Here is a 22611-nt window from a genome sequence, read left to right on the forward strand (position 1 = left end):
AGATGATGATCTTGGGTTGCTATAGTGTTTGTAGGTCTAGAAAGCATTGAAAGCATTGTATGTAGACCTATGTTTTCTAAAACAGGTTAGATTTTCTTGAGTTTATTTCCTAAATTAAAAAAAATTACTACTTTGTTTCTGCTCACTAAGGGTTCCCTTAGAGACCCTTAGTATGAAGTTCAAATATCACATATGAAGTGATTAAAGGAATAAATATTGAACATGTGTAGATATTCAGAGGGATTCCTACTTAGCAAAGATTAAGAGCCATTGCTAAACTGTGATGAAGAAGAGTGGTCAAGCTCATCAGTGATTGAGGAGCCTGGAACTTTCAGGGAAAAGCTATTTTAATGTAATAGGGACACCTTATTCCTTAAAATAGGAAGAAAATAATGAGACTAAGACACAGGTTTTATAGAAACTAAGTTACTCAAAGGGAGTTCATGGTACTTAATTGTTGCTTTATAGATCTAAATACCAAATGGAAGAGTATTTAGGTCTATAAATACTAAATACCAATTTGGACCTCAGATTTAACACTGAATCATATGGTGCAATTTTAAAGAGAGTTTCACGATGGACAGCTGTCCTTCACTGGGTCCAGGGACATCTGCGAAAAACAGGTAACACACACCAAGACTGCTGACTATTTTAAAATGAAGTGTAGAATGGAATAACAGCGTCTTAGGAAGCAGAGGCAACTCTGGCCATGATGGTGCTCAAGTAGGTTTTTAAACAGCGATAAAAAGCATTTAATGCAAGTCACAAAAATCATTACCAAATGTTGTTCCTGGAGCATCAGTTCTATGAACAACAGGTTCAAAGCCTGTAACAGAAACTAACCAAAAGCAACATTAAAAAAAAACCCTCAATTTTTATTTTCAAACATGAGTTTTAAATTATACACAATTTTTTTTAAAACTTTGGAATTGATAGGAAGCATATAGTTGCTTTTGGAAGATTTGGCCACACTAGCTAGAACAATGCATCACAGAAGGTAGTTACAATCTTTGAACTCTGCTACATATATTGATATTATCCACATGAGGTTTTCCTAGGTATTTGGTTTTCTAAGTAGTATGGATGTTTGCTTTGGAAATTTGTTTAGGCAACAGATATGAAAATATATCGAGAAATATATATGAAAGTAACTTGTTGCTTTTCTTGGAAGTTGAAAAAAATGCCTGTTTATGTAACCACGTCTATAACAAATGGATCACATGTTTCAATGCAGATATAGTAATAAATAGCCATGAGTACGCTAATCTCGCTGTAAACACATCTTTAAAGAGGGACCAAAAACGTCATCCAAACCAAGTCATTTAGGAGATCAGGCACACAAGTGTCCCCAAGCCATGTTCTCCTGGACGGCTCTGTATGAGAAGCAGCTGCTACCATGTCAAATAATTTGATTCTTAGAAAACATGATGACTGTTACTTCCTGTCATAGGCATTTCGTTAGGACTTCATTGGGACAGCCCACCAGGGTTCAGGTTCCTTGGCTCCTTAAACCAAGGATTCATACATTTACCCGATTTGTTCTGAGGTACTTCAGGACTTGATGTAGTTTTGGGTCTGGGACGGGGACGACGTGTCCGTTGTGTTTTAGGAGCTGAAGGAAGAAACTTTGGATTACTCTAGTGCAGGTGGCTTTGGAGACAAACTTTAGGTTTTTAAAGGTATGTCATATTTCCTTGAGATGTAAGTCATATGTCTTTTAAGATTAAAATATTTTCTATTTTGTTAATTTTTTTAATCACTGAAAGATTCTTGAGACAGGAAACTTATATATAAAATCAAGTTGAAAAGTGAAGAGACTCATACATCTTTAACTTCAAAAACACTAGAGCCAAACTCTGGATGATAGAGTCTTAGGCTCACACTAAATCTTTTGAGTATGCCAAAGAATCCATGATACCATAAGAACTGTTAGAGTTTAGTCAGTTTAGATAAGATATAGCCACCAGCAACTGTGTTTGAAATTTAGCTTTAGACATGAATGCTGTTTAGACAAAAGCAGATGACACAAATTCAAATAAGATTACATGGTAGACTCTGAACTAGGTCCATGCATAGCTTTTGAAAATAATAGGTAACTTCTAAGGATCATTAATACTCTAATATAAAGTTGAAGGACAATATAAAGTTGAAGGACAGCAGAGGATGACAAGATAGTCCTACAAAGCTGATGACAATGTGATTATGATAATGATGGAACGGATTTGAAAATAAGCAGGGAAAAATTATTCAGGAATACAGAATATCATTACCTAATGTTGTTTCTGGAACCTTGGTTCTAAAAGTGTCAGGTTCAAGGACTGTAGTAACAACTAAACAAAAATAATAAAATAAAGCAAAGAGATTTAACTTGAATATTAATTTCACACGTCAATTTTTAAGCTTCAGAACTGAGAGAAAAGTAAGACTTGTTTTTTGCAGATTTGGCCAAACCATGGTCAGGCACTCATTAGTCTCGTAAGATAGACTTGCAAGATAGCATTGCACTCAGTTTAATATCACTATGTGGTCAACAAGACATTCTCCTAGATGTTTGATTATCTGATTCTTGCTACATATTAGTGGAAGATTGTTGGACAAGCTTTTTACACATTTGCATAATATATGCTTTTCTAACTTTACTGAAAAAGGCATTTATCAGTCTATTTGCACTTCTATAGAAGTTGGGATAAATGTCTTGTTATCTACTGTTTAAATAACTACGGGTACAATAAAGAGTTCATATGTATGAAAGCATAAAGAACACCATGTAATTAATAAACTGTGCTCATCAAAATCTCAAAGTATTCCTTGATTCAGTAAAAGTTAAGAAACTGTTAAACCTTAATAGAGATGAATAGTCAGTCTATCCTATTATGGAAGCCTATCATTAAAACTTTCAAGACTTAGGTACATTTTACAATTTGAGAATTTACTATAAACATCATTCCTTGAAACAAAAAAATAAATGTTACACAGATCCTAATATAATAAAAAACAATATGAGCAAAGAAACACTGTGCTTCCCTATAATTGATGAGGAATAAGCAGCATAAATAAGGGATAGCTGGAGATTCATGTTTGAAATGCAGCTTAAAATGGTCAATGCCGTCGAAACAAATGCACATGATCGCATGACATAACGTTGAACAGTTAAAAGCAGTTTGATGTCTTGATATTAGTTCATGCACAGTTCTCTCAAATTCAACTGATAATTTGACATAGAGTCTAGCATAATTTCAAGATAAAGACTATAATGGAATGATGACAAAGAATGACAGAATGGTCTTACGATGTAGAAGAAACTGACTACAGTGGTATGACAATAAGCAGGAAGAGCACTATTTGAAGGACACACATTCTCATTACCCATGGTTTTTGGAGCTTCAGTTCTGAGAGTACCAGGTTCAAGATCTGTAACAGGAACTAATTAAAAGCAATGAAATAAACACTTGTGAAAAGCCAGTAAATTATATCTTTCCAGTATAATACTGCTTCAATCAGTATATAGCAATTTTAAGAAATTTTCTGAAATTTGATACTTGTTATTTGAAGACTTGGCCATCTTATAGCCAGATAAACAATTTTTTAAGAGGCACTTAGTCACAGCCTACACAATTTGGCACACATCTCAGTAAAGCCCACATAATATTCTCCTAGGTGTCTGAGTACTTAATTCTAACTAGAAGACTTCCTTAGAAGCTTATTCAGGCATTTTGCCAAATATATACTTATCTAACTGTCCTAGTAACTGTTGGCATGTTTGTGGAAGCTTTAATAGTGTGTCTAAATGAGCAAGAATATAGTCAACAGCCTGTTTGAGAGAAGACACAGCAAAGAATAAAGCAAAGTGAATCTTAGGGAGATTTCATTTGCAGTAAAGGCACTCAACAAATCAGGATAAGGGACAAACACGCAGAGTAGCTCTCTACTCCCATCATAAAAATGCGGGACCCTAGATAGATGATGCTTCTTGGGTCAGATGCAGCCTTTCGAGTCATATCTTCAAGGACTTTCTTCAGCTGCTCTTATAAACCCTTCCAAATGCAGCTGTCATCACTACTTAGAAGCAGAATCCTGTGTGTTTCTGGAAGCCTGTGCCCTCTGACTTGCCTCTACCCCTCCTGTCTTTCTGACTCTCTTCATTTCTAAGATTTTAAGACCCAACTTCTTTCCAATTATTTATTCTTCATAACATTTTCTTTTTCTAAGCTTATAGATGTGTACAGCACCCCTCAAAACAAGTTCAATTTGCCCAGGTACACTCTCTTGCTTCAATCTTTGGGACAGGTTTTGACCTTGACTATACTACAGAGTAAGATGTGAAAAACAAGCTTCCTCCTCCTGTGGTAGCCTCACAGTTGTTGATGTGGCTGTGGGAAGACAGAAGGCACTTAAATATTTTTCTAGAAATAAAAATGCAAGTTCTATTTAAGGCATTTTGTCTTTATGAGGACAATTGAATGAAATAAAAAGTAGTAAATAAGAGGCCGGGTGTGGTGGTTTACGCCTGTAATCCCAGCACTTTGGGAGGCCGAGGCAAGCAGAACATGTGGTCAGGAGTTTGAGGACAGTCTGACCAACATGGTGAAACCTGTCTCTACTAAAAATACAAAAATTAGCCGGGCGTGGTGGTGCACGCCTGTAATCCCAGCTACTCAGGAGGCTGAGGCAGGAGAATCACTTGAACTGGGAGGCGGAGATTGCAGTGAGCTGAGATTGTGCCATTGCACTCCAGCCTGGGCAACAGAGTAAGACTCTGCCTCAAAAAAAAAAAAAAAAAAAAAAAGTAAATAAGATACATAGTAAGAGACAAACCTGTATGCAGAAAGTGCAAGGAATTCACCTGCCACACAGATCTATCCCAATTGTGTTCTCCTTTGCTAACTCAACATGGGGAGCAGCAGCAGATCATTTTCTGCCTTCACCCACATGGTGCTCACACGGGCCATCACTCCCATCGTTGGCATCCATTATAAATTCCCGAAAACTGCTAGGATGAGCTACTTTAACCAGAAACCCGAATTTACCCGGTTTGGTCTGAGGAACCTCAGGACTTGGTGTGGTTTTAGTTTTGGGACGTGGACGACGAGTTCGTTGTGATGTTTTAGGAGCTGAAGAAAGAAAACCTTCAGTTACTACAGAGTCCGTAGTTCAGAAGCTATGAGTAGCATGACACATGGTTTGAGATCTCTTAAAACTTACTAGATTTTCTCATATTTCAGGAAATATGTCTTTTTAACTTTTTAATTAGAAACATTTACTATTATCATAATAGTATGTCTCCTTTTACAATTGAAGAAAGTGTTTTGGGAGAAAGTGTCATATTCTAAAATGAAATTGCTAATTTAAGAAGTGAACAATAGTCAATAGGACTCATCAAATAAAAAGGTTAAGAGTCACTGCTAAAATATCACAGTGCTGGTAGTCAGTTGTAAGTTCTTTCACAATTACTAAAACAAGACCACATAATTAACAAAAATGTCAATCAGAGAATATCACATAGATAGCAAAAATAAGTGAGTAAGTAGAACTTTAGATTCATGAAGAAACTCTTTGGTACTACAATAATGTTAGAATCAAGAAAACTGCATTTTAAAGTCACCTTTAACAAAAAAGTTGGTTAAAAAAACACACTGGATGACAAAATAATTTCAGATGGTTACATACCCAAAAGATAGCCTGAGTTAGGTTCATGCATGGCTCTTTTAAAAACAAAGGGTGATTTAAGAGTCAGTATTTTCAATACCTTTAGGATGAAGAATATGATGGAATGACAACAGAGAATGACGATGTAGTCTTAAAAAGCGTAAGAATCTGCGGCTATGATGATGGAATGGGTTTGACGATGAGAAGGAAGGACACTTAATGAGGACTGCAACGTGCTATTACCTTGTGTTGTCACCCAAGTCTCAGTTCTGAGTGTAACAGGTTTGAGCTCTGCAGTAGGAACTGACCAAAAGCATTAAAATTAACCAAATGATTATTTTAAATGAATGTAAACTCAAAACTTTTCTTCAAAAATGAGTCTTACTAGTATAATACAGCCTATGGAATTATATGGCAACCTTTAAAACTAAAAAAGTAGGCAGTTGATTTCCAGAAATTTGATACCTAAGACAGGTACCTAAGTCAGGTACCTATTTCCTTATTCCTCATTCTGGTTATCTAATTAATAATACAAAATGGACTATGTAGGTATTGCTAGGAATTCATCTTTGGAAAGAGACAGAGGTCTTAGCATGATGAATTGAGTAGGATATACCTCCATTCTGAGCAAAGAGAGAACATGCCCTCATGTGGAAAGAACAGCTTGCTGATGTCTACCAGATCAAATCCCAACTGCTTCATCAGGGACCTAGGCATCTCCGCCATGGGTATCCATGGTCCTAGTGAGATTCAGAAGGGATTTGCCTGTCATCTTGAAGACTTTTTTTTTTTTTTTTTGAGATGGAGTTTTGCTCTGTTACCCAGGCTGGAGTGCAGTGACGTGATCTCAGCTCACTGCAACCTGCACCTCCTGGGGTTCAAGCAATTCTCCGCCTCAGCCTCCTGAGTAGCTAGGATTACAGGCACCCACCACCATGCCCAGCTAATTGTTGTATTTTTAGTAGAGACAGGGTTTCACCATCTTGGCCAGGCTGGTCTTGGACTCCTGACCTCATGATCCACCCACCTCAGCCTCCCAAAGTGCTAGGATTACAGGTGTGAGCCACTGTGCCCAGGAAAGTAAGACATCTTTTTATCAATTGTCCAGTTAGACTGTCTCCTCAGGTTGGTCTCTACTTGTGTCTCTTCCTTCTGATTTTATTCTTCCCACCCTTCTACTCATCCCTGTGTCTTGGTGATTTCAAGGCTCCATTTCTTCTTAATCTATATTTCCCTTCTCCAAATATTTACACACTAAGCATATCTTGTTGATAGCACTCCAAAACCAGTCTCATATTTGCACAGATACTGCCCCATACCATCTTTTATTTTATTTACAAAGGAAAGGCTTCTGTTCTCAACTGTCTCACAGGTTTGAGGATCAAAATGCATCTCTGACATCTGATGTATACCCCAAATGTGCTAATATGATTGGGAGGATATCTAAGGCACTTAATGTTTGTTGACTTGAGCTGAATATGTCTAATTTTTCTAAAGAAGTTTTATTTTTAAGAGATAAATGGAAGTTAATAAAATGCACAGTGCCAGAGAAGACTGCACAAAGGAAGCATGAGGCATTCAGTTGCTTCACAGATCTCCTAACAGTGTTTCTCTTACAGTTTCACAGTGGGATCTGCCGCTGACCATGCGTTGTAGCTTCCCTCTCACAGGGGCCTATTGGTTACTCCCAACCACTGGGATTACTCTTAAGACCATGCTGGCTTAGGCTGCAGGGACTCTTTAAACCAGGAACACATGGTTTACCTGGTTTGGATTCAGGTACTTCAGGATGTGGTGTGGTTTTTGTTCTGAGACGTGGACGACGTGTCCGTTGTGACGTTTTGGAAGCTGAAGGAAGAAGTTCTTGGGTTACTACATAACTACACTATCTATGATTCTAGAAGCTGTGCAGGATAAAAAACATTACTTTCTACTGCTTGATAGGTGTTTGCCTTTTAGTTTGAGATTTTTGTCACATACATTCCTCCTTATAGATCTTTTATCATAGAAAGTTCCTTAAGACAAAAATCACTTTTTAATTTGAGAAATAAAGATTAGAAATTTTAATGAAAATCTCATAGGGTAGCTTTACTGGGTACCAAAAAGGTTAAGTACTATTGCCAAATTTTAACAGATAATGAAGGACAGTTCCACTAAATCTGAGATTTACAACTTAGTCTTTTAATTTTTGGCACATATTCTATAGAGCTATTAAAATCTGAATATATTGTGACCTTACTAGAGACAAAACAATAAATTTCTATGCAAATAGAAAAAAGGGTAGAAATTTAGGTGCAAAATGGGTCCTCTTTGCTTTATAAGAGTTAATAGCTTTATCTGTCCAGGTAGGAGTTAGAAACCCACTAACATGTTTGAAACACAGCTTTATCACAAACACTGTTTAAACAAAACACAGAATAACATGACAATTCAAGCAGGCCATATGGCAAATAAATGTCTTCCTGTAGATTCATGCATAACTGCTTCTCTTAAAAGCAACAGTTAAGAGTCTTCATAATTTTAAGAAGAGTTGAATGGCCATCAAGAATGACACTGTTGTCACATGAAACAAATTGAAACTCTAGGTTTGACAATAAGCAAAAGCAGCTTGTCGAAAACACTGTGTATCAACATTACCTAATGTTGTTGAGGCCTCAGGTCTAAGAGTGACAGGTTCTAGGACTGTAGCAGGAACTGACCAAAACAACATGTAAATCAAAGAGATTTTTAAACATATGAGAAGTCAGAATACTCACATGCAAACAAATTTTACTAGTATGTCAATTTTTCCAGAGAAACAAAGAAAAAAATTAACTTCTTAACTGAGGGGAAGAATGCGTGTTTGTTCATTGATGATTTGGCCAAACTATAGGCACGGGGAGTCCCAGGCTTAGCTTTTGAACTATGTTGAGAAGCTTAAAGAAGTCAACATGAAATTCTATTAGGTTTTTAACTAATGAATTGATATGAAAACTGCACTGGAAAACATTTTAATGCATTTATCTCACATATACTTAGAAATTATCTTAAAAGATACAATTACTCTGTACTTCTGAACATGAGCACTTATTACGTATAAGTAAACATGGATAAAAGAGACAGTTCATATGTTTGAAACCGATATAAAAAATTAATCATTGAAGTGGACTATGTTCATCTTGCCAGGAACTCATCTATAGACAGAGTTTGAGATCTCTGTCCAAGCCATGACACTTACTAAGAGTACAGGGTGGTCACTCAACCTGCAATAACTGTAGAGCATCTGTCTGCTGTCAGCCCAGAATAAAGGGAAATCAAAGGCTTTTGATGTCTCTGTATCAAATCTAAAGCTTCTGAATCAGGCCCTCAAAATCCTTCTTCATCTGGCTTGATGTACCCTTCCAAATGCACCATCATCAACAGTCACATATGACCATCTCGAAGGAATCCATCTAGACTGGACTGCCTTTCTAGCTGACCCAACACATGTGGTCCTTCTGCTCTAGTTCATTCTTCCCTCCATGCATCCAAATCCTCAGTGGGCCCAAGGTCCAAGTCCAGCCCACCTCGATCTTTTCTTTTGAGCTAAAACATAAAGATCATTACTTTATGTTTGTGTCAGGCAAGCTTAGCTTCAACTCCACTCCTTCTGCAATAAAATAACTCTCCTACAGCTGACATATCACCCATGGTTGCCAATGTGGGAATGGGAATATGCAAGGCACTTACAATTACATTTACTTGAACTGAATATGTTAGCTCTGCTAAAGAAGTTCTACTTTTAAGATGTGAATGGAATTTGACAGTAAGAAATATACTAACCATGTAGTTTCAAAGAAAAGTCTCACATAGAAATAATAAGATATGCTGGCACCAGTTGGGTCTCAGCCACACATTATTCTCCTTGAAAGCTGAGCAGAGGCGATGGTACTGATGATGCCTCATGCCCTTGTGCTTAGGGAGAATGAGACCTGTTGCTGCTCAGCATTGGCACTGCTTCAGTCCCCACTGCCACAGGCTGCCAGGGATCACCCTTAAACCAAGGAATCACAGATTTACCGGGTTTGGTCTCAGGTGCCTGAGGGCTCGGTGTAGTTTTAGGTCTGGGACGTGGAGGGCGGGTTCTTTTTGATGTTTTGGTAGCTGAAGGAAGAAAAAGCCTTGTGTTACTCTAGGTCTTAAGATTCTGGATACTGAGGAAAGGTTTTTCCAAAACTTGTCAGATCTCCTAAAGTTCCAGGAACTTTAGTTGTTTCCAGTTTTACTTTTTCATTCCTTTTATAACGATGTATCATTTTATCATTGATGGTACTTTTCAGGCAAATTCATGTATACAGTCAAGTTGCTCACCCAAGGAGCGAAGATTAGCACTTGTATTGAGAAACTTACAGAACTTCCTCACTGGGAAAAAAAATGATTGGGGCAAAGTATTCAATGAGAAAGGATAGGAAGTTAGGGTCACATTAAGGAATAGGTTTATAATTTAAGATTTCAGACTTCAGTAATTCCCTAATTGTCAAACTAGTAATAAAACATATCATTACTTAAAGCACCAATAAGGAAAGAAACATACTGGGCATTTTTTTTTTTAATCTAGAAACTCAGATGTGCAAAGGAGAGTAAGAGTAGGCATTATTGCCAATCAGCTTAGATAAGAAATAGATCCCAATTTGTTTTAAACTCAATGTTAATATAGAACTCTGTTAAATGAAGCATGAGATGATATGATAATTTCAAATGTGCTACATGGCAGGTAAATATTTTGAGTTAAGCTCATGCCTGGCTCTCATAAAAACAACATGAAACTTGTTTTTAGGAGGCTTCAGTATTCTTCAGATGATAGAAATAGTTGAATGGTCACAGGCAGTGATGTTTGCTGTTTCATCGAGGAAGACATGCTATGTTATAGGGATGAAGACTGAATGGACTGTACAACAAGCAGCAAAAGCACTTGGCAAACAGCCAGGTAATGGCAGGGTTGTTACCTAAGATTGTTGCAGGGGTCTCAGTTCTAAAAGTAACAGGTTCGAGGTCTGTAACAGGAACTGAAGTAATAAAATAAACAAAAGAGATTGTAAAAAATGTGTGGGAGCTATAGTATTCACATCAAAATGTATCTTGCTTGTGTAACACTGCCTCTGGGATAATTAAACATTTCTGGGAAGGGCATTAGGACTGAATTATATTTCCACCCCCCAACCCCAACACACCAAATTCATAATGTTGAAGCCCTAATCCTCATAGTGAGGCCTTCAAAGGGATGATTCAGGTTAAATGAGGTCATAAGGGCGGGACTCTACTTCAACACGACTGATGGACGCATACGAAAAAGAGACATGAGCTGCACACACAGAGAAAAGGCTGTGTGGGGATACAGTGAGAAGGCGGCCATCTGCAAGACAAGGAGAGAGGCCTCAAGAGAAACCACGCTTGTAGATACATTGATCTTGGACTTACAACCTCCAGAGTTGTGAGAAATAGACTTCTGTTATTTAAGCCCCCTAATCTCTACTGCTTTGTAATGGCAGCCCTTTTTCAAATGGAAATTGTTTTTTTTTGTCTAGACTTGGCCAAACTATACCAAGTACACCATCTCATGAGATGGTCATCATCTTCGGTCTCTCTTTAGCACTACATGAGGCAAAGAATTCCTCTAGTTATGGTGTTTATCTGAATATAATATGGAAGACTTTAGGAGGTTTTAAGGCATTTATTTAAATAAGTTTCTAATAATTCTCAAGAAGCTCGTGAAAAACTAATTTGCACTTTAGTGGATGCTGAAGAGAACATGTACTATATGTTTATCAAATTATGGTTGCAGAAAAATTGATGAAATATCCAAATGGTCATCACACAAATGACTAAAAATGACTGATGATCTTGCTGGGAACTCCACTTTGGAAAGAACTTTTCACTTCTGTCCAAACAATAGCACTGCAGTGGCTGGGTAAGGGGTGGCCACTCAGTCTGTGGCATCCAGTAAATCCCTGTCCACACTTAGCAGAGGGAAAACATGATCTAGTGTGGAAGAAAGATTTTTGATGCTCATGAGAACAATGTCAGGCTCAATGAGTGAGACATTCAAGCCCTCCTTCCACTTTCCACGGCGTCATCCAAATGCAGAATTACCAACAAAAATGTTTTGGCTGACCCTAGAAGCAGGATCTCTGCCTCTTCTGGTTGCCTCTATTTATATCCAATTTTTTCATCTTTGTTCATTCTCACCTTCCTATTTGTGCAAATTGTGATGTGACTTCAAGGCCCAAATTCTTTCCTGCCTCTGTTGACACCCAAATTCATTTTTTACTTTAAGACCCTATAATAACTCTAACACTTAACATTTATATTCCCAAGAAAAATCTTTAATTTGCAAAAACACCCTGGCTTATTCTCATTCTCTAAGCTTTTCATGTGGGAAGTTTTTGTATTTAACTAGCCTGCAGACTGCGAAGTAAAACATGTCTCCTAGTACAAAAACGGAAGATCCTGCAGGTCTCTTCTAAACTGACTCCTTGTCAACCATCGGGGGTAACAACCCTCTGGACTCCCTCACTAAGGGGTATGTGAACCTATTATTTCTATCAGGGACAGGCTCCTAAGCTCCATAAACCAAAGACCCTATATTTATCTGGTATAGTCTCAAGAGTAGCCATACACAGAGTGGTATTAAGTTTGTGCTGTGAGTGATATGTTCAATGGGAGGTTTTTGGAGATAGAAAAAGATAAACTTTAGTTATTTTAAATCTTATGCTTCTGCATATTGTAGGCTTAAAAAAATCTTTAGCTTTTCCAAAGCTTGGTAGATTTTCCTGAGCTTCAGAAAATATATTTTTCTAATGCAAAAATTTTGCTCCTACCATACTTTATCTTCTGTTATTTAAGATACTTCAATAACAAATTTGACAGATTAAATAAAGCTATTAATTCAGACACTTAGGATTAATATGCTTATCACATTCTAGAGTGCCCTGCCTGGATTAAAAAGGTTATAAATCATCCAGATTATGATGGAGACTAGGGGGAATTCAATTTATACTAAGGATGGGGTTTATTATTTAAATCTACTAGCCTTGATCACGTTATCTGTTAGATAATTCACTAAAAATATTACTCATACATTAACAAAATAACAAAAATAACAGGCAGATTAAAAAGGTAGATGTTTGGGAATGGTTGTAAATGGGATAAAAAAGCAAAAATATAAACCCCAAAAAAGGAAAAAAAGGAAAAAAAAATAAAGAGGGAGGTGTATAAGGGATGTATAAAGAAACTTCTGTGTTACAGCCTGGTTAGCATAGATCAGGTCAGAACCTCACGAGAATATATGAAATCTCCCTTAATAGAGAACTCCGGTTAAGCCAAAACCAAAATGATACGATAAACATTTCAAGTTATAGAGCAGGAAAGATCCCAAACTAGATTCAGACATAGCTCTCTTATGAGCAAGAGGCAACTTGTTTCATGCATGTTCAACCGTTACAAAATCAAAAATGTAATTGAATGGCAATATAAAGTGGAATAAGCTGGACAGTGAGCAGAACAAGCACTTGCTGAAGATCAGAAAGCAGCATTACCGAATGTTGTCCCTGGAGCCTCTTTTATAGGAGAAACTGGTTCAAAGATTGTAGCAGGAACTGGCCAATAAAAAAAAAACAAAACAATAAAAACTCAGAACATTCAAAAAAATTTTTACCAGGTCATGATGTATCTGTCCAGAGCACAAAGCAAACACAATCAGCCTCCTGAGCCCAGAGAAAGTGGCACCTGTGTCCTTGAGTACCAATTCATCTCTTAGGAGGAATGCTCATTTACTTTGTAGTCAGATAATTCAGATAATGGTCCATGTGAAGTGTCCCAGGAGTTTTTCTCATTCTTTAGTGATCTGAACCTAACTAATAGAGCACAGTAGACCATACGCATTTTGCTGAAAACTCATCTTTGGAACAAGACCACGAGCTTTGTCCAGCGTGAGTACTTAAGAAGACAAGAAGAGGGCCAGCCCCTCAGTCTGTGGTATACAGCTGGGCAACACCCAGAGAAAGCCCGACTGCACAGGGATGCAGATGATTCCTACATAAAATCCAAACTCCTCAGGCCAGCGTTCAAGACCCCTTCTCACTTAGCTGCAGACGCCTCAATGAAATGTTCTCATCAACACCTAGAAGCCTGACAGCCTCTGGCAGTCAGAGAAACTGCCTCCTCAGGCTTGTTTCCATACATTCCCTGCCTTTCTGAATTTCTCCATTACTCTTCCCCCAGAATGATTTTCCCCTGAGAATGATTTTTCTGTTTTTAAGTGGTTGTAAAAAAGAGGAAGAAAATACTACAGGGACTATACGGCCCAGAAAGCCTAGGAAATTTACTATCTGGCTCTGTCTAGAAAATGTTTGCCAACTCCTGCCTTAGATCCTTATTTGTGACTTACATGACTAGTTACCAAGAAATAATCTCCCACCTGCATGAACATATGCTCCTTCTCTAGCTGTTTCACTTTATCATACATTCAACGTTGAAGGGATGAAGAGAATTGAATGAGAAGTGAATTAAATAGACGTTGAGAGAGAAGTGTAAGGAATTTGGCTACCACATCATCTCCCCAGCCCTGTTCCTCATTGCCTGGTCTGATGTGGAACTAGCTGCTGACCCTGCCTGGCTACTTCATTCTCTTTGCGTCCCACTGGGGTGGGCTGCTAGGATTCCTCAAGCATGACCTACAAATTTACCCAGTTCAGTCTGAAGCTCTTCGGGACTCGGTGTGGTTTTAGGTTTGGGATGTGGACGACGAGTTCGTTGAGGCACTTTGGGAGCTAAAGGAAGAAAACTTCAGGTTAATACAATGTGTTTGGTTCCAGAAGCTGTGGATAAGATTATATTTGTTATAATTTCTTGACTTCCAAGAAATGTTTCTTCTGGGTTTGAAATATTTGCCCCTATTTCAATAAGCCGTCTCTTTTTATCATGTAGCTTTTTCTGAAGAACAAAAACCACATAGAAATATAAGTTTACTGATGATATTTCAAGGAGCTTCTCACAGGGATTCCTGAATGAAAAACAAGTTCTAAAACCTTGCTGAGTTATGGCAGTGATGAAGGCAGATATAGGGTGATTTTATATTTGTGATGGTGCTTATAATTTAAATTTATCAGCCTTGGGCATATTTTACTCTTTACTTGGGAAAATTTTACTCTTTACTGAAACAAGAACACATCCTTACCCCGAATGCCAAAAAAAAAAAAAAAAAAAAAAAATCATTATCATGCAGACAGTAAAAATGTAGAAATTTAGATCTGCAAGAGCACTATGTCACACCGTAATAGCTATGCCGATTTACTTAGCCTAGATCAGGGACAGACACCTTCACCCCCAGCCTCCAGTGATTATATTTGAAACTCAGTAACAAAGAATGTGGTTAAAATGTTATGTGGGAGCAAGATGTGGGGAATTCAAAGTCATCACATTGCAGATATATAAACCGACCATAAGTTCATGCTTGGCTATCTTACCAACAAGAAATTGTTTTAATACTCTTACATATATTAAGAAGTAATTGAATGATAGAGGATGACACAGAAGCCTTGTGAAGTGAGAGAAGCTGTGGTTATGATGGTGATGAATAGGTTGGAAATGAGCAGGAGAGGCAGATGTTGATGGACATAACGTGCCATTACCTACTGTTGTCCCTGGAGCCTCAGTTCTAAGAACTGGTTCGAGGATTGTGGCAGGAACTGATCAAAAGTAATAAAAGAAACCAAAGAGATTTTGTGAATGCATGAAATGTCAGAACATTCATCTTACCACTAAACATCAGATTTCTAAGGCTGCAAAATTAATTCTTAATATCGTAACTCAAAAGAAAGTGGATGCATTTTTTTTTCCTTTGAATATTTCTCCAAACTGTAATCAGGTACTCATTTGACTCAGAAGATAGTCAGCAATAGCCTTTGGATTTTGCTGAGCATCTCACTGAGGTCAACAGTAAGATCTTGTTGTTGGTTAACCATCTGATTCTAATGAACACTAGAAAATCTGGTTAGCCATTTTCTTAGAAAACGATATGATAAAGACTAGCACTTTCGTGGAAGCCAAAAAACCAAAGAGCACTCATTATAAGCAGTAATCAATAATGACAGATAGAACATTTACATTTGAAAGCAAACACAGTGTAGCAGAGAGTCCCTATGGTGATCCCCAGTGGTTTCTATCTCTGGTGTTAACATCTTTGTCATCTCTTCCCCTTGAGTATGTGCTGGATCCCTGACAACTTTTTAACCAATAAACTAAGGCAAAGGTGATGGGTGTCACTCTGTTGAATAGGTGCATGTGCTGGGAGTGTGTCTGCCATGCTAGCACAAGGGAGAGACAGGGAGGGAGAGACAGACAGGGAGGGAGAAAGGGAGAGGATGGATTGTATAAAGGTGTTAACCCCAGGAGCAGGGAATCATTGGGAGGTTGCCCTAGAGTTTGTGCACCACACATACTAACAGCCAAAAGGAAGCTGAGACTATACTCATTAAGAGACTAAGTCTGTAGTAAACACAGCTGTACTTAAGTAGCTGAAGAACCAACTCTCAGTTTTTGGTATCATTGGGCTGGGTATCTTCAGTTCTAAGAACAGAAAAAGCATGATCCTGTGCAGAAGTAGGAATCATTGAAGCCCCCTAGATCAAATTTAAGCCCTTGAGTAGACATCCCAGCCCCCTTTAATTCATCACTGAACAGGAGGGTATCAACGAGTTATCCCCTGTCTGGTGAGCCAGCTTCAACACATTCCCTGCTTAACAGCCTCTGTTCCCTCATCCCTCTACTCATCCAGTTTCTATGCTGGTTTCTAATTATCCTGGACATTTTCCTCCTCTAAATATTTGCCATGCTTCTAGGAGGTGGCATTTATACCATACAAGAAATTATATTTGCATAAACAAGCTGCCTCATATTCGTTTCTAACTGGTTATGCATGAAGAACTTTTGTTTACAACTACAGTGTAAACTGGGAAAGAAAACATTCTTCCCACTTCTGATGTATGGACTAATATGGCTTTGGGGAATTAAAAGGGACTTAATAAAAGTAGTTGATTTAAATGATTGTGCACTGGCTCAATACTGAGCAGCTTTATCTTGAAGACAGGAATGAAATAAAAGAGCAAGAAGAGTAAATAATCAACAGAGAAGATCCCTACAAAGGAAGCAAGACGTGCTAAGCTATTCATGTTCTCCTCACTAACCAGTAGCTTTTACTCTGAAGAGATATATAGGGCATGACACAATAGATTATGTGTACACAGAACTTACAGTCCCAATCGTGGTAGACTGCTTGGATTCTATAAAACAGAAACTACATATTTACCCAGTTTAGTCTGAGGTACTTCTGGATGGGGCGTGGTTTTAGGTTTGGGATGTGGACGACGGGTTCTTTTTGTTGTTGTTGGAGCTGAAGGAAGAAAATTTAGGATTAATATGGTGCTGATGGCTGCATTCACTGTGAATAGGATGACATAACTCTACGTTTTAAAATACTTGTTAGAGTTTGAGTTGAGAGAACTTTGTCACTTTGGTTTGAAATTTTCTCCCTCAGATTGTTAATAGGTTTTCTTTGATAATTGAAAGTTCTTCAGAGATAAGAATTATACATATAATTATGTTTAAGAAAGAAACATTAGAAACTATCATTATTTTCTCGAAAGCGTCCCTAATCCAAATCACTGCTTAACTCTGAATGGTGTGAGAAAGGTTCTAACCAACCCTACACTATTCACTTATAATTTAAGATAACTGGGGCAAATTTTCCACTTGGCAATTTACTAGACTAAGTATATAAAATTCACAGGAACATCAATAAAGCAAAAAAAAATTATATAGAACTTGAAAAACAGAAAGGTGCATAAAGAAACTGCATAATATCATCATTTGATACTGTGTTGCTGCTCTAAATAAGGAATATATGGGGAATTGTAGTTGGATCTTGGCTCTAAGAGTATAGTTCAGAGACTCAGACGTGACACAATTTCAAACTGTGCTATGGAGCAGATAGCTGTCTTGAATTAAGTCCTTGCATATTTCTGTTAACAAGAAAGCTTTCCATATTTTAAGATGAATACTGTAATGAGATGACAACAAAAGATGGTACCATTGCCTATACAGCACCATAGCGAAATCTGACAATGAGTAAGAAAAAGCACTTGCTGAAGGACATAGAGAGTCATTACCTGAAGATGTCCCAGGAGTAATAGGTCCAAAGTCTGTAGCAAGAAATGATCAAAAGCAATTTTAAACAGAAACAAATGTTAAACACACGAGAAAAGCCACCATTCTCTTGAAAAGTGAACTTTACCATTATAGCATTGGTTCTATAGCCACAAAGCAAACATTTTGAAGTTCTCAAGTGAGGGTACGTATTTATTTGCTTTTATGAAACAGATAGAACCTCAGCATCTGTAACATGGTTAGCTACCAGTTTTTCTTATTTTTATATTATCTGATAATACAGTAGAAAACCCTGCTTAGAAAAATCTTACAATATCTAATAATGTTATGTTTAAAAATTAGGAAAAACTAATGTGAAAGTATAGTTACACTATAAACTGGAAAACAAAGCCCTAGTTCGTGATGATGCAATTACTGATATGTTTAAGCAGATACAGTGATGAGTGATTAAAATAGATAATGCTCTTCTTTGTTGAGCGTGCACCTTAGAAAAAGACCAAGACTTCTATTCAAACAAAGGCATACACAGAGCCAGATATAGAGGGTCATTCAGTCCATCAAACTTAGTGCATCTCTCTGTTATCAGCACAGAAAAGGCCTGACCCCTAGGTTAGGAGAGCATGCTGGAGCCAATTGGCTCAAACCCAATCATCGAAGTCAGGCATTCGAAGTGCTCTTTGTAGACCCGTCAAAAGCAGCATTACTGTCCAACTAAAAGAACTTTGCCTTTCTTACAATCAGGTTGCACTTACAGTTCCTATCCTTCCAATGGCACCCTCATACGACACCTTCCTGCCTCTGTTTATATGATTCCTACCCATCCACCAATAAATCTATAGGGTCTACAAATTTCAAGGTCCACAAGATGAGCTCTGGCTCTGCTGCCCGGGCTAGAGTGCAAGGGTGCAATTATAGCAACTGCAGTCTCCACTTCCTGGGCTCAAGAGATCCTCCCACCTCAGTCACCCAAGTAGTTAGGACTACAGGTGCACGTACCTGGCTAATTTTTCTTAAATTTTTTGTAGAAATGGAGTTCTCCCTAAAGGTTCACATTACACTTATCAGCCCACAGATGTTTTGCTTTTCTAAGAATTAACGATGTGCTTAACAGTTGGTAAAATTTAATAAATATTTGCTTTTCCTCACACTCCTGTATATCTATTATGAAGAGTCTCACACAAGAGCAGCTTCTTTTAACTCAGGTAAGTCATTTGTTTTTTTCTAAAATATTCCTCACAGATGCAAATGTTCAAAATGTGTGACAGGTTGAACTAAATATGCTAACTAGACACCTAATCAGGTCAGTTTTTGCTGAGCTGAGGAATCAAAGAGAAAAATGTAATGGAATGTCAGAGAAGCAAATAAAATATGCAGGCCATCATTCTCTTGAAAAGTGAACTTTACCATGATAGCATTGGTTGCAAATAAAATACGCAGGCACCAAGAAGGTCCTCACACAATTAGTGAGAAGTCACAGGTATCGCCAGAGCACTGTGGTAGCAGCTGCTTTCCATCACTTGCGCCTTCACCCCAAGGGTCAAGTGGGTTATAAGGTGGCATGTGAAACTGCCACCCCCATGCCACATCCAATGGGATGCCACAGGGACAAGGAACCACATATTATTTACCTAGTTTGGTCTGCGGTGTCTCTGGGCGTGGCGTGGTTTTATGTTTGGGACGTGGACGACGTGTTCTTGTTCGTTGCGATGTTTTTGGAGCTAAAGAAAGGAAACTGGTTATTGTAGCCTTATGACTCCAGAAACCAAACAAAGGATTACACATGGTTCTAGGTTTTCTAAAGTTTTCCTAAGTCTTGAGAAATTTGTCTCTTTGGTTTAGCATTTTCTTCTGATCATCTATATGCAAAAATATGTATTTTTGGTCTACTGACAGGTCTTTTGAGACAGATGGAATATATGTAATTTAAAAAAATAAACTGCAACTTTATTATTAGTTGCTGGTATAGGATTTTCGAAGAGGGCCCAGAGCCAAGGGAAGTCAGACATAGGCACGTAGACATCACATCAGAGAGGGACCCAGGCCCACCTGCTTTTGGGAGAGTGTACTAAGAAATTACCTGGCTCAGACACACATTCCATTAAAAGTTATTAGTATAAGCACATTTCGTTTTCTAAAATAGTTGGTAGATAATAAAAATTTTCTGTATATCTTAAAACAACAGAAAGTAAGATGCCCACAGAATTGTAATGATATTTATCAGGCAGCCATTCCTAATTGTATTTGAAATTCAGCTTTAACATAGAACAGTACTGGAGCAGAATCACAGGCTCTGTCAAGCATTAAAACTGGATAATATGGGAAAAATGGGACACAGACGCTGTTCACTAGTGGCGTATGGGCTTATAACCAAGTAACTTGTTTTAAGCACTTTCAATACATTCAAAATGAAGAATATAGTTCAATGACAAGAGGATGATGAGAAAATCTTATGAAAGAAAAACCCTTAGCCCAAATAGTGATGGAATAGACTAGACAATGAGCAGAAAAAACTCATACTTAAAGACAGAAGAGGTCATTACCTAATGTTGTCACTGGAGCCTCAGTTCTCACAGTTACAGGCTCAATGTCTGTGGTGGGAACTAACCAAAAGCAATACAATAAACAATGGAGATTAAGAAATATAGAAAAAGAAAATTAGTTTGAAAATGAATCTTCTTAACCCTTTAATGTTTTAAATGCATTTTCTGAACTCTGGGAAAATATTATTTGTTTTCCCCTAACTAGCCATACTATCATATCCATTTATTTCACAAAATATCCATACCCTTTGCATCCCTATAAGGGCAATGAAAAATATTTTTCTGTATTTCATTATCTGATTCCAACAACATAAAAAACCTGGACCCAAGAAAATCTTAGTTGTCCAATATACGATTTTAAAGTACTCTAAAAATTTGTTATCAAAGCTTCCATTGGTATTTAAAAAGTTTTCACCACCATTATTAATTTGCTTTGAGAGTGGTAGATGTGAGGAGAATTAGAAAAATGTTCTCAGTCTATTTACTGGAGATCTGTGAGAGTTGTGCAAAAGTCTTGTACCTTTTATTTGTGATAAATGTGATATTGCTTCTTACTCTGCCTCCTTATTCATTTATTTCAAATGGCTAATTAGGAGATAATTATTCAAGTAGAAAACAGAGATAATTAAGAAAAAGGTCTAAAAGGTAATGATACAACTTTTATGTCTGGATAAAAAGGATTTCTATAACATTCTGAAATTGATTATACATAGATATAAAATTAATCAAGAATTGTAACTCTCTGGTATTAGCATCTCCATTTATCTTCCACTAAACCCAGAAGGCTAAATGTAACTTTCAAACATCTCATCCTCAAAAAACTCTTTAGTCATTTATAGAGAGGCTGACTTTCCCTTACTGCTCAAGACATCATAGCAGAAAGTTGGTTTACGCCACCGCTGAGAGCATCTTCAGAACCAAAGGCATGTATAACAGAAGAGATGGAGGAAGCCAGGACAACAGGATGACAACAATATTTATAACTAATTGCCTTCAAACAAAACAGAGAATCCTTATTTTGTTTGGAATTTTGCATCACAAGATGAATTTAGCAACAGAAAGATCAATTTGCATATGAATAACATGGAACAGGAAGAAAGGACTTTTGCGAGAAAGAGACAGTTATGTACCATCACGAGCTCCTTATAAACACATTGAGGACAAACTCCAGCCAGCTTTTTCATTGCTCCCCTCCCACATCCATAAATTGCACCCACACAGAAGCAGAGGTTTCAAAAAATTTTCTGGTTTGAAGAATGAATATAGACAGAGTGACTGTAACTCAAGCAATCTGAATGTCTTTGAAGGTGATTGTAGAAAGAATAACAATTACGTGTTACAAGCTGAGCAGCAGATGGAAGCATGCCTAATGATGTTAAAAAGGCCCCTGCTGAAAATAGTAAACAATCTTTAAAAACGAAAAAAAATGGTGAATGACAATTGTGCATACTGTAGCTAATGAAAAAAGAGATGAGAGGGGCAAGTTCAGAGAAACATTGTCCAAGAAGGAAGAAAGCATCATTACCTATGGTCATCGAGGGAGCTTCCGTTTCAAATGCAACAGGCTCAGAGACTGCATCATAAAAAATAAACAGATATAAGTAACAAAAGCAAGGAAGTCTAAACTTTTGGGTGCTCAATGGTGTTTAATTCAGAGGACAGAGAGCCTAGTTCATTCTAAGTTAATACAAATTGCCTTCTTGATAGGTTAATTTATCATGTGAGATGCTTCTTAGCAAATTAAAATTTTATACTAATTGGAATCTTGGGAGAAACTTTCAACTTCAAAACAGTTGGATTCTGAGAACTGTAATATAAATATCTTCTTATATGGTAGGCAATTACTCAGTTAATAGTTACTGTTTAAATGTTGGCCGGGCACATTGGCTCATGCCTGTAATCCCAGCACTTTGGGAGGCCAAGGCGGGTGGATCACCTGAGGTCAGGAGTTCGAGACCAGCCTGGCTAATATGGTGAAACCCCATCTCTACTAAAAATACAAAAATTAGCCGGGTGTGGTGGCAGGCGCCTGTAGTCCCAGCTACTGAGGAGGCTTAGGCAGGAGAATCGCTTGAAGCTGGGAGGCAGAGGTTTCAGTGAGCCGGTTGTACCACTGCACTCCAACCTGTGTGACAGAGTGAGACTCCATCTCTAAATAAATAAACAGAATAAAATAAAATGTCAATAGAGTATTTTCGAGGAAGCTAATCCCTGATTAGCAAGTCTTCTTTTGAGTTGTGCCTAT

The 22611-nt window shown here is 37.6% G+C and overlaps 1 protein-coding gene across 16 annotated transcripts in view; it reads right to left on the bottom strand.

Annotated features, from left to right (window-relative positions):
* The window catches only part of ABI3BP (ABI family member 3 binding protein), a 248598-nt gene that overhangs the window by 68558 nt on the left and 157429 nt on the right, over positions 1–22611 (bottom strand). For 8 of the 16 annotated variants that reach the window (XM_021933977.2, XM_031662969.1, XM_031662963.1 and 5 more), the window contains 18 exons: positions 21892–21939; positions 20367–20426; positions 19455–19544; positions 17829–17861; positions 16970–17053; positions 15294–15350; positions 14349–14432; positions 13200–13259; positions 10611–10670; positions 9685–9768; positions 8284–8340; positions 7411–7494; positions 5890–5949; positions 5028–5111; positions 3367–3423; positions 2271–2330; positions 1532–1612; positions 779–838 (listed from right to left, as the gene is read on the bottom strand). The exons of 1 other annotated variant lie outside the window; for it this stretch is intronic. In XM_021933977.2, the coding sequence (XP_021789669.2) occupies positions 779–838; positions 1532–1612; positions 2271–2330; positions 3367–3423; positions 5028–5111; positions 5890–5949; positions 7411–7494; positions 8284–8340; positions 9685–9768; positions 10611–10670; positions 13200–13259; positions 14349–14432; positions 15294–15350; positions 16970–17053; positions 17829–17861; positions 19455–19544; positions 20367–20426; positions 21892–21939 (1203 nt within the window). The remainder of the gene's footprint in view (positions 1–778; positions 839–1531; positions 1613–2270; positions 2331–3366; positions 3424–5027; positions 5112–5889; positions 5950–7410; positions 7495–8283; positions 8341–9684; positions 9769–10610; positions 10671–13199; positions 13260–14348; positions 14433–15293; positions 15351–16969; positions 17054–17828; positions 17862–19454; positions 19545–20366; positions 20427–21891; positions 21940–22611) is intronic. 7 more of the 16 variants (XM_031662962.1, XM_031662960.1, XM_031662966.1 and 4 more) reach the window with 7 other exon arrangements.

The sequence above is a fragment of the Papio anubis genome, chromosome 2 (genome assembly GCF_008728515.1).
Source record: "Papio anubis isolate 15944 chromosome 2, Panubis1.0, whole genome shotgun sequence".
NCBI lineage: Eukaryota > Metazoa > Chordata > Mammalia > Primates > Cercopithecidae > Papio > Papio anubis.